At 49.6% G+C, this 12,859-nt stretch overlaps 3 protein-coding genes across 3 annotated transcripts in view; 2 read left to right on the top strand and 1 right to left on the bottom strand.

The window, feature by feature from the left end:
• The window catches only part of LOC119383973 (sialin), a 57,784-nt gene extending 47,751 nt beyond the window's left edge, over positions 1-10,033 (bottom strand). The window contains exon 1 of the mRNA XM_037652255.2: positions 9,761-10,033. Coding sequence (XP_037508183.1) covers positions 9,761-9,878 — 118 coding nt within the window. The 5' untranslated portion in view covers positions 9,879-10,033. The remainder of the gene's footprint in view (positions 1-9,760) is intronic.
• Positions 2,250-5,991, top strand: LOC119383974 (uncharacterized). The gene is made up of 2 exons (XM_037652256.2): positions 2,250-3,207; positions 5,912-5,991. Exons 1-2 carry the CDS (start codon positions 2,514-2,516, stop codon positions 5,989-5,991), a joined length of 774 nt encoding a protein of 257 aa, XP_037508184.2. The 5' UTR covers positions 2,250-2,513.
• A 536-nt stretch (positions 10,034-10,569) lies between the features above and the next one.
• The window catches only part of LOC119383971 (transcription factor E2F2), a 46,459-nt gene continuing 44,169 nt past the window's right edge, over positions 10,570-12,859 (top strand). The window contains exons 1-2 of the mRNA XM_037652254.2: positions 10,570-11,083; positions 12,553-12,658. Coding sequence (XP_037508182.1) covers positions 10,865-11,083; positions 12,553-12,658 — 325 coding nt within the window. The 5' untranslated portion in view covers positions 10,570-10,864. The remainder of the gene's footprint in view (positions 11,084-12,552; positions 12,659-12,859) is intronic.

Here is a 12,859-nt window from a genome sequence, read left to right as displayed (position 1 = left end):
ATGCTAATCAAAACTTTACAAACCTACAGTAGAGAAAGGGCAAAATATAAACATGAAAAATTTAAGATGAGAATAATTATAAAGGGGCTTTCACGTGAACACGCTCACAGAGGTTAATGCAGAAACAGGCTCATGCAGGTAGCGGCGCCGAGCATTCGTCTGCAAGAAATACAAAAACGGCCTTGTGGCATTGTGCACGCAGAAGAGCCAAGGCCAAGGTCGTGGGATGTTTGGACAATCTGTCGTCCAAGCGGCTGAGACTTCAGAGAGCCGAGCATTAGGCATGGAAGCATAGGCAGTGGCACAGAAGATGCTCTACTGTCCCGTCACACAAATAAAAACTGCACACTGCGCTGTTGGTCATTCTTGTTGTAAATGAATGGGCATTTGTAAATTCAACACCTAACGAGATGCAACACAATAAGCGTGCCTTCCAAGTCAACAGCAAAACACATGACAAATCACTAACAAAGATTACAAAGAGTAAAGGACCAAGCATGCTGCCTTGAGTAACGTAGAAGAGTGCGGGTGTAGGCCAGTTGGTGATTCGTGGTTAGCAAAGGTAACCACAAGACCACAGTGGCAACGTGGACCACTTCGTGTTGTCTCTTTCTGTGTCCCGTATGGTCTGCGGTCCCCTCTGCTAATCATGGCCAAAGTAACATTATCAATGACGCACAAGCACAAGGCAAGTCATAACTGCTTACAGAAGGACGATTGTTTGTTCAAGTTTCAACCCATATAAAATGAAGGTGGGCTTATGGTATAAATCGATTATGGAATAAGGGCTGTGCAATAGGCAATGAGAAAGAAAGAAGACAGCTTCCGTGCACACAATCTAAACAATGATGAACAAGCACTTTCAGATTTTTTTACTAGTCAATCGTTACAGTTTTCAGTGGGTGAAATCGCCATCCAAGTGTCAAGAGCTATCTTTAAGGGATGGAGGCAGGAACGTGGCATGACCTCATTGCTGCTAAGAAACATTGCATGTGCACTGAAAATGTTTTACGCATAAAAAGAAAAATAGCACAGACAGGGGAACGAAAGAATGCAAATGATTTATAACAATGCATTATCTTGATGTACCCCTTTGATTCATATAGTTACTAGAATTTACATGACCTGAAACCTGTGCACAGCATAGCCATCAAGCCATCTTGGCCATGCTTATTGAGAGGGTGTCGAGTTCAAATCCGAGCAGTCTTTTTTTTTGTTTTTCCAACATGGATAGTTGGGGTTGTAACCTTTTGATTGGGTGGCAGCTCACACCACCTAACCGTAACTCATAATGAAGTATAACTCTGTGTAGTGAAAGACCAAGTTTCACTACTGCTTTGATTTTATCCAGCAATCAGATAACCTCCTCTTCGTTATTTCTACCTACTTAAAGTCTATTTTGCCTTCACTGTCTTTAAACCTCGATGCTTCGAAAAATTCAGCTCCATTGCCTTGGACTGCTCTTTACAGATAAGTATCAGGTGTTCAGCCGTTCCCTTCTCCTCTCCGTATGCACTGCATAGTGTGTCCAGAGCCGTATATTCCTTCGGGAATATACGGCTCTGAGTGTGTCCATCCCTTCATATTCTGCTCGGTACGTCTTAGTCCGCAATGCTTCCATCCTGGCTTCAAACAACAGAGAGTTTCCCCGAGTGTTATTGTAGACCTTTCATTGGCAATTTCCTGCTTGAAAGTCCTGTACATTTCCAGTGCTGATTTCGTAAACAGCTATTTCGAAAAAGCGTCCCCTGGTGGATGGACTGGCAAGACATCTGAAGGGACACTCTTTGCTTCTTATCTACGAATCATGCGCACCGGAATTGGGCACCCTGGTGCAATCTCTGGCCACTACCTCCCACATGAATCCAACCCTGGCCCTAAGACTCCAGCAGCTGTAGAGCATCTGACCATGGCGATTAGTAAAGCAGCAGAAGGCACTGATAACCTCTGGACTAGAACCAAGGGGAACTGAAGCTGGGAATGTTTAATCCTAGGACCCTGTCAAATGAAGCTTGATTAGCAGAGTTATTAGAGGAGCTAAAAGACTGAAACTGACATATCATCGGCCTTAGTGGGGCTAGGAGAAGTGGGGAAGCTTACAAGGTACTGAACAATGGGCATGTCTCTGTTACAGAGGGATTTCTAGTTATTGCAGGGACCAACCGTCTCTTGACTCCCGGCATTGAAGACTATTGTCCCATGTCCTGCTAGAGATACGAAAATCTTCAAAAATGTCTTGCATTTTGTGGTGTCATGCGAAGCCAGTGTGACGTCACGCTGATAGCGCCGGTGCTTCATGGCTATATAAGCGCTGTGAACCGGGCGCTCAGTGTTCTTTTGTGCTCAGTATTCATGTAGTAATAAACCATCTTACTGTTCTCGTTCACGGCCACTCTGGCTCTGCTCGTCCCTCGAGGCTACAACAGACTGGCGACGAAGATGGGATCCGAATTCCACTGGGCTACAAGACACCATTAGCGGCGGTTCCGAAGCGCTGCGAAGATACAGGCAGGATGACGACGTTGGGAAGGTTCGATCAGTTCATCGAGGACGGTGACGAAGATTTTCAGTCCTACGTGGAGCGGTTCGACCACTTCCTGAAGGCCTCCCAGGTGAGCGACGACCTGAAGGTGTCAGTGTTCATAACAGCAATAGGAAAGAAGGCCTACAAAACTCTGAAAACGTTGCTGGAGCCAGAAAAGCCAGAAAACAAGACGTACGCACAGTTAGTACAGACACTGAAAGAGCAGTACGTTCCCAAAACTTCCGTGATTGCCGAGCGTTTCAAATTCAATCGTTGTTTCCAACAAGATGGGCAAGCGGTGACAGCCTTCGCTGTAGAGCTGAAGCGGTTGGCGACATCCTGTGATTTCGGAACGTTTCTGGACGACGCTCTGCGCAACCGGTTTGTGGCAGGGCTTTGTGACAAAGAAACACAAGCAGAGCTGCTAAAGACAAGCAAGCTGGCTTTTAAAGAGGCCTGCGATATCGCTAGGAGTATCGAGTTGGCCCGGAAAGAAAGCCAGGATTTTCAGCCCAAGTCGGCGCAAGGAATGATCAGCGCCCTTAACCGCAAAACAGATAGCGGGAAACGCCCACCACGCTGGAGAGAAGAAACTTCGGGGATGCCTGCTGGCACCAGGGGGGCGGAACCACTGCACTGTTTCCGATGCGGCTCAGAGCATGAAGCATCTATCTGCAAATTTCGCAAGTACCGTTGTCGGGTGTGTAAACGGGTTGGACACTTAGCGAAGATGTGTAGGGACAGAGGTAGAGACGCTGCGAACGTGATAGACGAGGAAAGTGACGCGGGTGAACATGTGCTGTACAATATCTATTCCTGTGAGGGGCGCACCAGACTCTAAGAAATTTGCCTGAAGCTAGATCAGAAAAGTGTGCGCATGCAGATTGACACAGGGGCGTCTGTGTCAATTGTACCAGAGTCACTGTACAAGAAATACTGGCCCAGCCTACCTTTAGAGCCATGCAGTCTTAAGCTAAAAACCTACGGAGGCACTCCGCTGACGGTAAAAGGGAAGCTAAACGTTTCCGTAGAGCACAATGGTCAGCACAAGCAACTTCCGCTAATTGTCGTGAAAACAAACGAGAGTACTAACACTATGCTGTTGGGGCGAGACTGGCTGTCAGCACTGAAGTTAGACTGGGCTAGTGTGCATGGGGTTTGCTTGGACAAAGTGGCGTTGTTGCTTGAAAAATATGCTAAGATTTTTGAGCCTACCTTGGGTCTAATTAAGAACAGGGCCATTAAGTTAGTGCTTAAAGAGAATAGCACACCCGTTTTTTGTAAAGCGCGGTCGGTACCTTTTGCAGTTAAAGAAGCAGTGTCTTCGGAACTGCAGAACCTCGTGAAAACCGGAGTGTTAGTACCTGTTCAGCAGAGTGAATGGGCGACGCCACTAGTAGTGGTGCCTAAACCAAACAACCAGGTCAGGGTGTGTGGGGATTTCAAGGTGACACTAAACCCATGCCTAAGAACTGATCATTACCCCCTTCCCGTGATTGAGGATCTGTTTGTAAAGCTGGCCGGTTGCAAATATTTCACGGTGTTGGATTTGTGCACTGCATACCAGCAGCTGGAATTGCATCCCCAAGCGCAGTCGCTAGTCGTGATCAACACGCATTTGGGTTTATTCAAGTATACGCGCTTACCCTATGGCATAACGAGTGCACCTTCGATTTTCCAGGCAGTTATGGATGAGGAGTTGAAAGGACTTGATCGGGTAGCGTGCTATCTAGACGACGTGCTGATAGCAGGAGCTACCTTTGAGGAATGTTTCCAGAAAGTGGAAATTGTGCTGTCCCGGTTTCTAGAAAGAGGCATTCGACTGAAAAATGAGAAATGTAAGTTCTTTCAAACTTCTGTCTTGTATTTGGGGCACGTTCTGGACGAAAAGGGCATACGCCCGTCAGAGGAAAAAGTAAAAGCTATAACGGAGGCTCCTGCACCTGCGAATGAGGCACAGTTAAGAGCTTACTTAGGGTTGATAAACTATTATGCAAAGTTCGTTCCCCACGTGGCCACGAGACTCAGACCACTGTATGACGTGTTGAACCAAGAAAAAGGCTTCGAGTGGTCCCGTGAGGCAGAGCAAGTGTTCCAGCAAAGTAAAACGTGGTTGACGGAAGGAAACGTTTTGACATACTACGACCCAACGAAAGAGATAGGGCTGGTGTGTGACGCATCCATGTATGGCGTGGGCGCCATTCTGTTTCATAGGATCGATAAGGTGGAAAAACCTATTGCTTATGCGTCTAGGGCACTGAGCAAAGCAGAGAAAGGTTATGCCCACATTGAAAAAGAGGCTCTCGCCGTGGTCTTTGGGCTGAAGAAGTTCCACAAATACCTATTTGGGCGTAGTTTTGTCATTTATTCGGACCACCAGCCATTAGCCAGCCTTCTGGGGCACGGCAGACCAGTTCCAGTAATGTTTGCAGCGCGCATGCAACGATGGGCTTTGTTACTGGCGGCGTACAATTACAGATGGGTGTACCGTAAAGGCAGCAACATGGGAAACGCTGACGCGCTTTCGCGGTTGCCGTTGGCGAATGAGCGAGATGTCTCAGATCACGTACAATTTTTCTCTGTGGTCAATGAACTTCCACTGTCTGCTGACATAATCAGCAAGAAAACGAGTACTGATAGAGTGCTATCGAAAGTGTTGTGGTACACGAGAAATGGCTGGCCTGCGCATGTCACTGATAGTGAATTGGAACCGTACTTTGTTCGCCGGTATGAACTATCGGTAGATCAGCAGTGTGTTACGTGGGGAAATCGGGTAATTGTTCCGCACTGTTTGCGTAACCAAGTATTGGCACTTTGTCATGAAGGTCACCCCGGAGTTACGCGCATGAAAATGCTCGCGCGCAGCTATGTCTGGTGGCCTCAGTTAACCCAAGATATTGAAAATGTTGTTAAAAGTTGCTGTACTTGTCAGCTGACGCAGAACGCTTCACCTAAGGCCCCACTACAAACTTGGGGTTGGCCGAGCCGCAGATGGCAGCGAATCCACCTGGATTTTGCATTCGCAGACAACAAGTGGCTCCTCGTGCTGGTGGATGCCCACTCCAAGTGGGTGGAGGTGTTTGTGATGAATTCAACAACGACCGAGAAGACCGTCGAGAGGCTGCGTGGGGTGTTCGCATCGTATGGCCTTCCAGAGGAGGTTGTTACGGACAACGGGCCTCAGTTCACGGCAAAGAGTTTCACAGAGTTCCTGCTTAAGAACGGAGTGCGGCACACCAGAACACCTCCCTACCACCCCGCATCCAATGGAAGCGCCGAGAGATGCCTCCAGACGGTGAAACGGGATCTTACGCGACAGCTTCTCGACGAAAGGTCATCGGGCCAGAGTAAGACCCTACAGCACCGCATAGATCTCTTTCTGTTCAGGTACCGGAACACACCGACCACAACCACGGGGCAGACACCAGCAGAACTGTTTTTGTCGTGGTCGCCCCGCACTCGCCTGACTATGCTACAGCCAGACCTGGAGAGACGGATGGAAGAACGGTTCTCCAAAGTAAAGGCCCAAGTTGACGAAAGAAGAGGGTCGGAAAGAGCTTACAAAGAGGGGGAAAGCGTTCTGGGCCTTCGTCCAGGTGATCCCAAGTGGCTGATAGGTGTCATCGAAAGAAGGTGCAGTGCCGTTACGTACCTTGTGCGCGTAGGATCCGAAAACAGGTTCACGCATGTAGACAATTTACGTCCGCGCTACTTTGAGAGTGTCGAAGAAGGCCCCAGTGAGCGTCCCTGTTTCGTGCCCAGCTCAATTCCAGACCCTGGGTCCGAAGCCCCTCCTACGAGCCCCCTTCCGGTTCGTGAGCCTCCCAGGTCTGCTACCGCACCGCCGGAGCCACCCGGAGACTCAGCTCCCTCGGAACAACCAAATGCAAGTCCACATCAAGGCTCTGCCCCGGCAGCGTCCCCTCTGCGAATACCTGCGTCTCCTCTGGGTGCTCAGACTCTTCGACGCAGTGCTCGTACAAGAAAACCTCCCGATTGGTATAGGCCATAAACATTGTAGGAAGGAGTGTGGTGTCATGCGAAGCCAGTGTGACGTCACGCTGATAGCGCCGGTGCTTCATGGCTATATAAGCGCTGTGAACCGGGTGCTCAGTGTTCTTTTGTGCTCAGTATTCATGTAGTAATAAACCATCTTACTGTTCTCGTTCACGGCCACTCTGGCTCTGCTCGTCCCTCGAGGCTACAACACATTTCACACTTTATTATTACTGTTTAGCAGTGCCTTTTCAGCTGCATCTGGCCAACCAGTTCCAGGATATGTGTTATCTGCAAGCACACCAAGCTAATATGAATTGAAGTGACTTCGAAAATATGACTCTGACTTCCAGAAACTAAACCAAGCAGTGTGGAGTACTTCGCAGGCGTCGAGTACTTCTTAAGTGTGTGTGGAAACTAAGCCAGAGGTGTTTTGCAAGTTGCCAAATTTTTACGTTGATATTACTGACTTTTTTTGAGTGTCGGAGCATATTACAGTGATGAATAAAATAGTTTTGTCAGTATGCAGATGTATATTTCAACTTCACGATTTGCAGCAGCTACTCAATTAACAAAATATTGCAAGACAAAAATGTCTCATCAAAAGTAAAAAAAATAAATAAATTATAAAGTAGTTTACATCAATTACCCCCCTCCCCCTCCCTCAGCTTGTCCCACATTCAGCTAGTCGGAAGGCAACCACCTTAAAGGGAACCTCCAACACTTTTTCAGCGCCCACTTTTTGTCTGTGGATTGCGTACACTGCTAGCTGGGGATAACTTTAGCATAGGTCGAAGCACTTATATCAATAGATTTAATATTTTAATTACGCAATGAAACCACTACATCGCTGCTGACCACAGGAACATGTAGTGGCGCTCGCCATAACTATTGCGGGTGGAAGCCCTGAGGAGATCAAGACTGACCACTAATAAAGACGCCAACCTAGACATAGTCAGATTGAAAACAGACAATTTTAGAATTACCCTCAAGAACAAATCTGAAGCTTTAAAACAAAACGAAAGTACTGACACAGAGGGGATGAATGAAACCATATGAAGGCATTAAGTGAGCACTCTCTCCCAAACAACAAAATACTTAATAAAGAAACAACAAATGAAAGTGACTAAGCCAAGATCAAAAACAAGATTTGATGAGCTAACAAGGCTGATCAAGAAAAAGAAAGTCAGCGACATAATGAACATGAAAGACATAGAGGCAACAGTAAGTTACTCTATGTACTCAGTAAGCTACCCTGCTTCTCCACAAGAACAGCAATAAAATTACGGTAAAAAAAGAAGTCAGACAAGGAGATACAATTTCCCCAATGCCGTTCACTGCGAGCATAGAAGTATTTAAACGACTGGACTAATTGGAAGAAACAAGAATAAAGGATAATGGAGAGTATCTCGGCAACCCAAGATTTGCAGACGACAGAGTGCTCTTCAGCAACGACAGCGACGAATTGCTAAAAATAATTTCAAGCGAGAAATAATTAAAGTATGTATATATCTTGGTCAACTACTAACACGGGAGCCTACCCATGGAAAAGATCCACCAGAGGATAAGGATGGTCTGGAGTGCATACGGCACGCATTACCAAATACAGATGGGTAGACTGCCTCTCTCCCTGAAACAAAAAGTATACAATCATTGCGCACATCCAGTTCCAACATATGAGGCTGAAGCTTGTAGAATAACAAAACAAAACAAAAAAACCTGAGAAAAAGTTAAGGACCACGCAGTGTGCAATGAAACGGAAAATGGTGGGGGTAACATCAAGAGATCGGAAGACTGTAAAATGGGTCAGACAACCTAGCAGCTGTAGCTGATATTCTAGCCTTAACCAGTTGCATGATGCTTAAGACTGACAGCCAGTGGTCAGTTCAAGCAACGAAGTGGGTACCAAGGGAAGAGAAACCGAGGACAGCAGTGTGTTAGGTGGAGCGATCAAGTCTCCAGGGATAAATCAGCTCGCACAGGCCAGGGACACAAACTGAAGGCAATTGGGAGAGGCCTTCCGCCTTACAGCTGAGAATGATGACACGACTTATGAAATGCCTCAAGAAACGGGCTAACTGCTTGAAGAAGCTCGACGTTCTTTGCTTGAACCAACAGATTTGCGAAGGAAAGACTGGCACGAGACAGACGCACTTGCGTCCTCTGCCAGTGTTATGTTCTTCACTTTGTTCAGTGCATCTCTAGTTTCGCACAAAGAAGCTTGGAAAAGATTGATCTACGCATTGACAGCTTACAATAGTATGCCTGCTGTGTATTCGACAACAAGGACAGTAGTGAGGAAATATGCTCGAGACAGTGAAACAGCTGACGTATCACCGTCGCACACGTCCCAAATATTCTGGGCGCGGTCTAGAGAACACCGATATCTGCACAACAAGCGTAATCGGAGCTTGACCAGGCCATTGACATCGTGACTTAGCACTACGAGAAGACGTCGCGATTTTGTGCCCCTGCTACATTCAGACTTGAGCGAAGTGCAAAAAAAAAACAAAAAAAAAAACACTAGTGTAGATGCAGAATGCAAGTCCAAACTGCAGCTTTAATGGGCTCGTAAGACCAGTACAATTTATGACTCGGGTATTTATGGCGTGCAAACGTATGCTGTCCAGATGCAGCGCACGTTTTGCTTAAGTAATCACTTGCATAACGCGACTGTCAAATGACAACCAGTGCATGCAACCGGGATAGGCCTGCAACCACAATAATTACATTTTTTCATACGTAGTACAACGTCACACAGAAGCTCGCAGACGAACAGGTTATTGGCAGATGAAGCGACGGTACCGGAAAAGCGCAGGTTGGGCACCCATGCTTTAGATGCGCACACAGCGCCGGAATTCCCCGAGCATATGGTGGCTGTGCTGAGTAGTTGCGGCCTGTCGGTATTGCGCAAAGCACAGTACCCAGAGCGGCAACGTGCGTACCGATTGCAGTAAGCGTACTGGTCGAGGGCAAGGAGTAGTGTCAGTAGTGTGTGCTCGCAACTTCCGAGTGAAACAACAGACGGTCGCGGCACAGAACGTGGCATGTGCGTCGGTGCGCGCAAGAATCTTATTACCCGCAGTATGCGCTCGAGAAGACGCGCGATGGCAGTGTACTCCTTCGGTCATTGCCTGAGCTAACGCACTACGTACACGGAACGACCACTGAGCACGGATTTCATCGTCGAGAGGGAACAAGCGCGCGCACGACAGCGCGAAAAGTTGGGCGCGTGCTTACGGCATGTGCTCCTCTTTCGTCCCGTCGGGTTCTGGCCGCCGGCCAAGGGGGCGTAGTGGACACGCTTGCTGTCCGCTTTCTTCTTCTCCGACACATCGCAGGCCAAGGTAGCGGTCATCGCACGGCCGCATAGCCCGTCCCGCGACACCCGAAAGCTGCTGTCATACACGCACAGCTGTCACCAAAGTACAATCACGTGACAATCCGACAGCCCTAGCTAGCCTTGGCCTAGCTCTGCCAGCTCCATGAACTCCGGATAAACCGCGCTATTGCATGCGTGCGTACCAAACGCCGCCATGTTTAAAGGTCTGGCTTTGTCATTGGCCACAGGCGGCCCAATAGCGCGCGGCGAAATGCAATTGGTGGGCGGGGCCGGAGCGAAGCAGACGACGCTTGTCAGAGTCGTCGAGCCTGAAATGAAAGCTGTTGTTGCTGTCACATTAATAAATATACGAAAATTTTCTCAGTAACGGCCTGTCGTAGCTCACGGTGTCAGAAAGACTTCGTAATTTTACAAGCAGGCGTCGTTCAGATGATTAAAAGAGTTTTAGTAGTGACAACAGCGGCGGTCTGCTCCGCGGTTCCTACCGCAGTCTGGATTATTCGATGAAATAGTCAAAATATATCGCATCGAAGTTTGATTCCAGTAGCGAGCAGAGCAAATTAGGCAATGCTTTTCAAAATGCCACGAAAATTCTACACGAATACGATGTTCTGGAGCGTTTTGGGAGCAAGATGCGACGAACCGTGCATCGCAACCTGCCTCAACCCTCTGGCGGGAATATTTTCGCGCGAAATACGACGAGAGCGCGCGTCTTTGTACGCGGCGCTTTTTTTGCGCGAAACGGCCGAGCGTTATACCCTCCGTAGTGGACATTTAAATCGAAGTCATCCGGTCCATTTAATCGATCGTTTTAGTTCCGGATTGCGTTGGATCGACTCCTTAATCCATCTAGTTGAGCAATCATGGCACAGTTTTGATCGCAGGTTCGCGTAATATTCGTTTGGAGGGGGATTTTTCGAGGTCTACTATGTCCGCGTAGCGGAAGCCTACTTTGTGCTGGGCGCCGGCTGCTGGCGGTGGGGTCCGCATCGCGTCGAGGGATGATGATCTCCACGCGTCAGGTGGACTTGGTTCACCCGGAGATGGCCAGCGGAAGCTTCAAGACACCCACGGCCAAGGAACCGGGAGGATCGCGGCACTCGCTCGTCAAGCCGGGCCAGCTGCCGGCGGCTGCCATTGTGATGGACGAGTACGGACAGACCCCCGACCACTTCTACCTGGCCCGCAATCCGGCCAAGCCGCCTGCGGAGAGGAACCAGGTGGGTCACCACGACTCCCCTCGGACCTCGGGCTTGACCCGGGGCTCTTTAAATGTTGACCGGATGCGGTCGCGGAAAGACATTTTGCGGACGCTCTGCCCTTTGGCTTCCTTTGTTTACAAACGACTTCCGCGATTGGGCCCGGGGACCTCGGGCACCGGCTACCCCCCAGGGGGGTTCGGACTCCACTTTACGGTGGCCCCTTGCCCCATAGTGTATTCCAAATGCCACGGAGACCCGTACGAACTGCTCGGCACGGAAAAAGACTGGTCCTTATTTTCGATCGCCCTGCCTCAATCATGACCGGGGCCGTGGCTACCACGAACCACCGGGCGACCGTTGAAGTCCGGTGTCGGTTGTGTGCTTCGATGACCGAAAGGAACGTCCCTTGTTCCATCTTTCGTTTACTCCAGCTTTTCGCGATTCTGTTCCCGAAGCGCGAGAGCAATGCCTGCCCCGGAAGAACAATGCGAGCAGAGCGCACGCCGTGTACGTGTCCCCCCCTCGCCATCTCGCCCAGCGGGCACCTCGCCTCCCGCGGTTTCGAGCTGGTCATCTGCGCCACTCGGTGTTGCCTGCCTGGCCAGCTTGCCTAATTAGCGTCACGGTGGCGGGAACGCACGCCCCGAGCTCGCGATCGAAACCGTTGTCGTGTCACCGCAGTGGTGGCGTGCGGCTTGTCACCCCTAAAGGGGCAGGTGTGCGTCCGGCCACCGCGGCTACGCGTTTTCGTGCGCATGGTGCCCGTGCGGACGATCGGGCGGCACAAACCTGCTCGACAAAATCCCAGCCCACGGCCCCTGTGACTGCGGTGGCTGATGCAGCTGGTCCCGCGAAACGACGCGCATTTCATTGTTAAATGGGCGAAGCGGACAACGTGTATGCGTGGCGGGGGGACTCTCGGGAGCACACTGCGCAGATTCATGCGGCTGGCGATTGCGTGGCTTCATCAGCTGCTGTGGTTAGCGATTTTCGACAGCCTCGAGAGATTATTTACGCCGATTACACCGACTGCGGCGTAGTCCTTCCTTAAAGCGCCTTTCTTTATTTGTATTTACTTTGGCCACTGTCGACATGGTCGGGCGCCGACGGCTGCTCGCGTTTTTTTTCCCACGCCCTCCGGCGCGGTATTTTTTTTCGGGACCTCGATGGCGCGCACATGTGTACCCGCGTGGCCACTAAGCCAGCTCGGTTAGCGATGCGCTTTAGAACCGTGGTCGCTCGATGCGGCTTCTAGAATCATGACGACCGTGTTGTTGGGCCGGTATGTCGTTTTCCAACGTCAGCGGGAATAAAGCGTTACTTTCGTCATCGCGTATTCTGACAGAAGGTGTTAATTGTGTGTGTATTTAAACGCATCCGTGTGTCGCGATGATTAAGGTGCTGTGTCCAGATCTGACTGGCACCAGTCATTGGGTAGAGCATAGCAGTCGTCATTTAGCAGTTGATTCCCCCTGTGGTGCTTTCAGGTCAAGCGCCGGCTAGACATGGAGTCCCCCGAGCCGTTTGCCTTCAAGGCACCAGCGACTAAGAAGGGGCGTCTGGCCACCTCAGCAGGAGGTCAACTTCGCAAAAGTACGTTCAACGCGATAGTTTGTGTCACTTGTAGAGCATGAAACGGCCCTTACAGGCATATCAGAAGGAAGCAGCATGAGAGTTCTGCATTGTGGACATTATCTAGTAGTCAAAAGCATTAGAACATTTCAATGTCAATGCACGTGTAAAGCTAGCAGCGGCCCATCTCACGTTGGGTTCTGCAAGGCAGCACTGTTGGGC

This window comes from Rhipicephalus sanguineus, chromosome 2 (assembly GCF_013339695.2).
Source record: "Rhipicephalus sanguineus isolate Rsan-2018 chromosome 2, BIME_Rsan_1.4, whole genome shotgun sequence".
Taxonomy (NCBI): Eukaryota; Metazoa; Arthropoda; class Arachnida; order Ixodida; family Ixodidae; genus Rhipicephalus; species Rhipicephalus sanguineus.
This window is presented reverse-complemented; position numbering and strand designations above follow the sequence as displayed.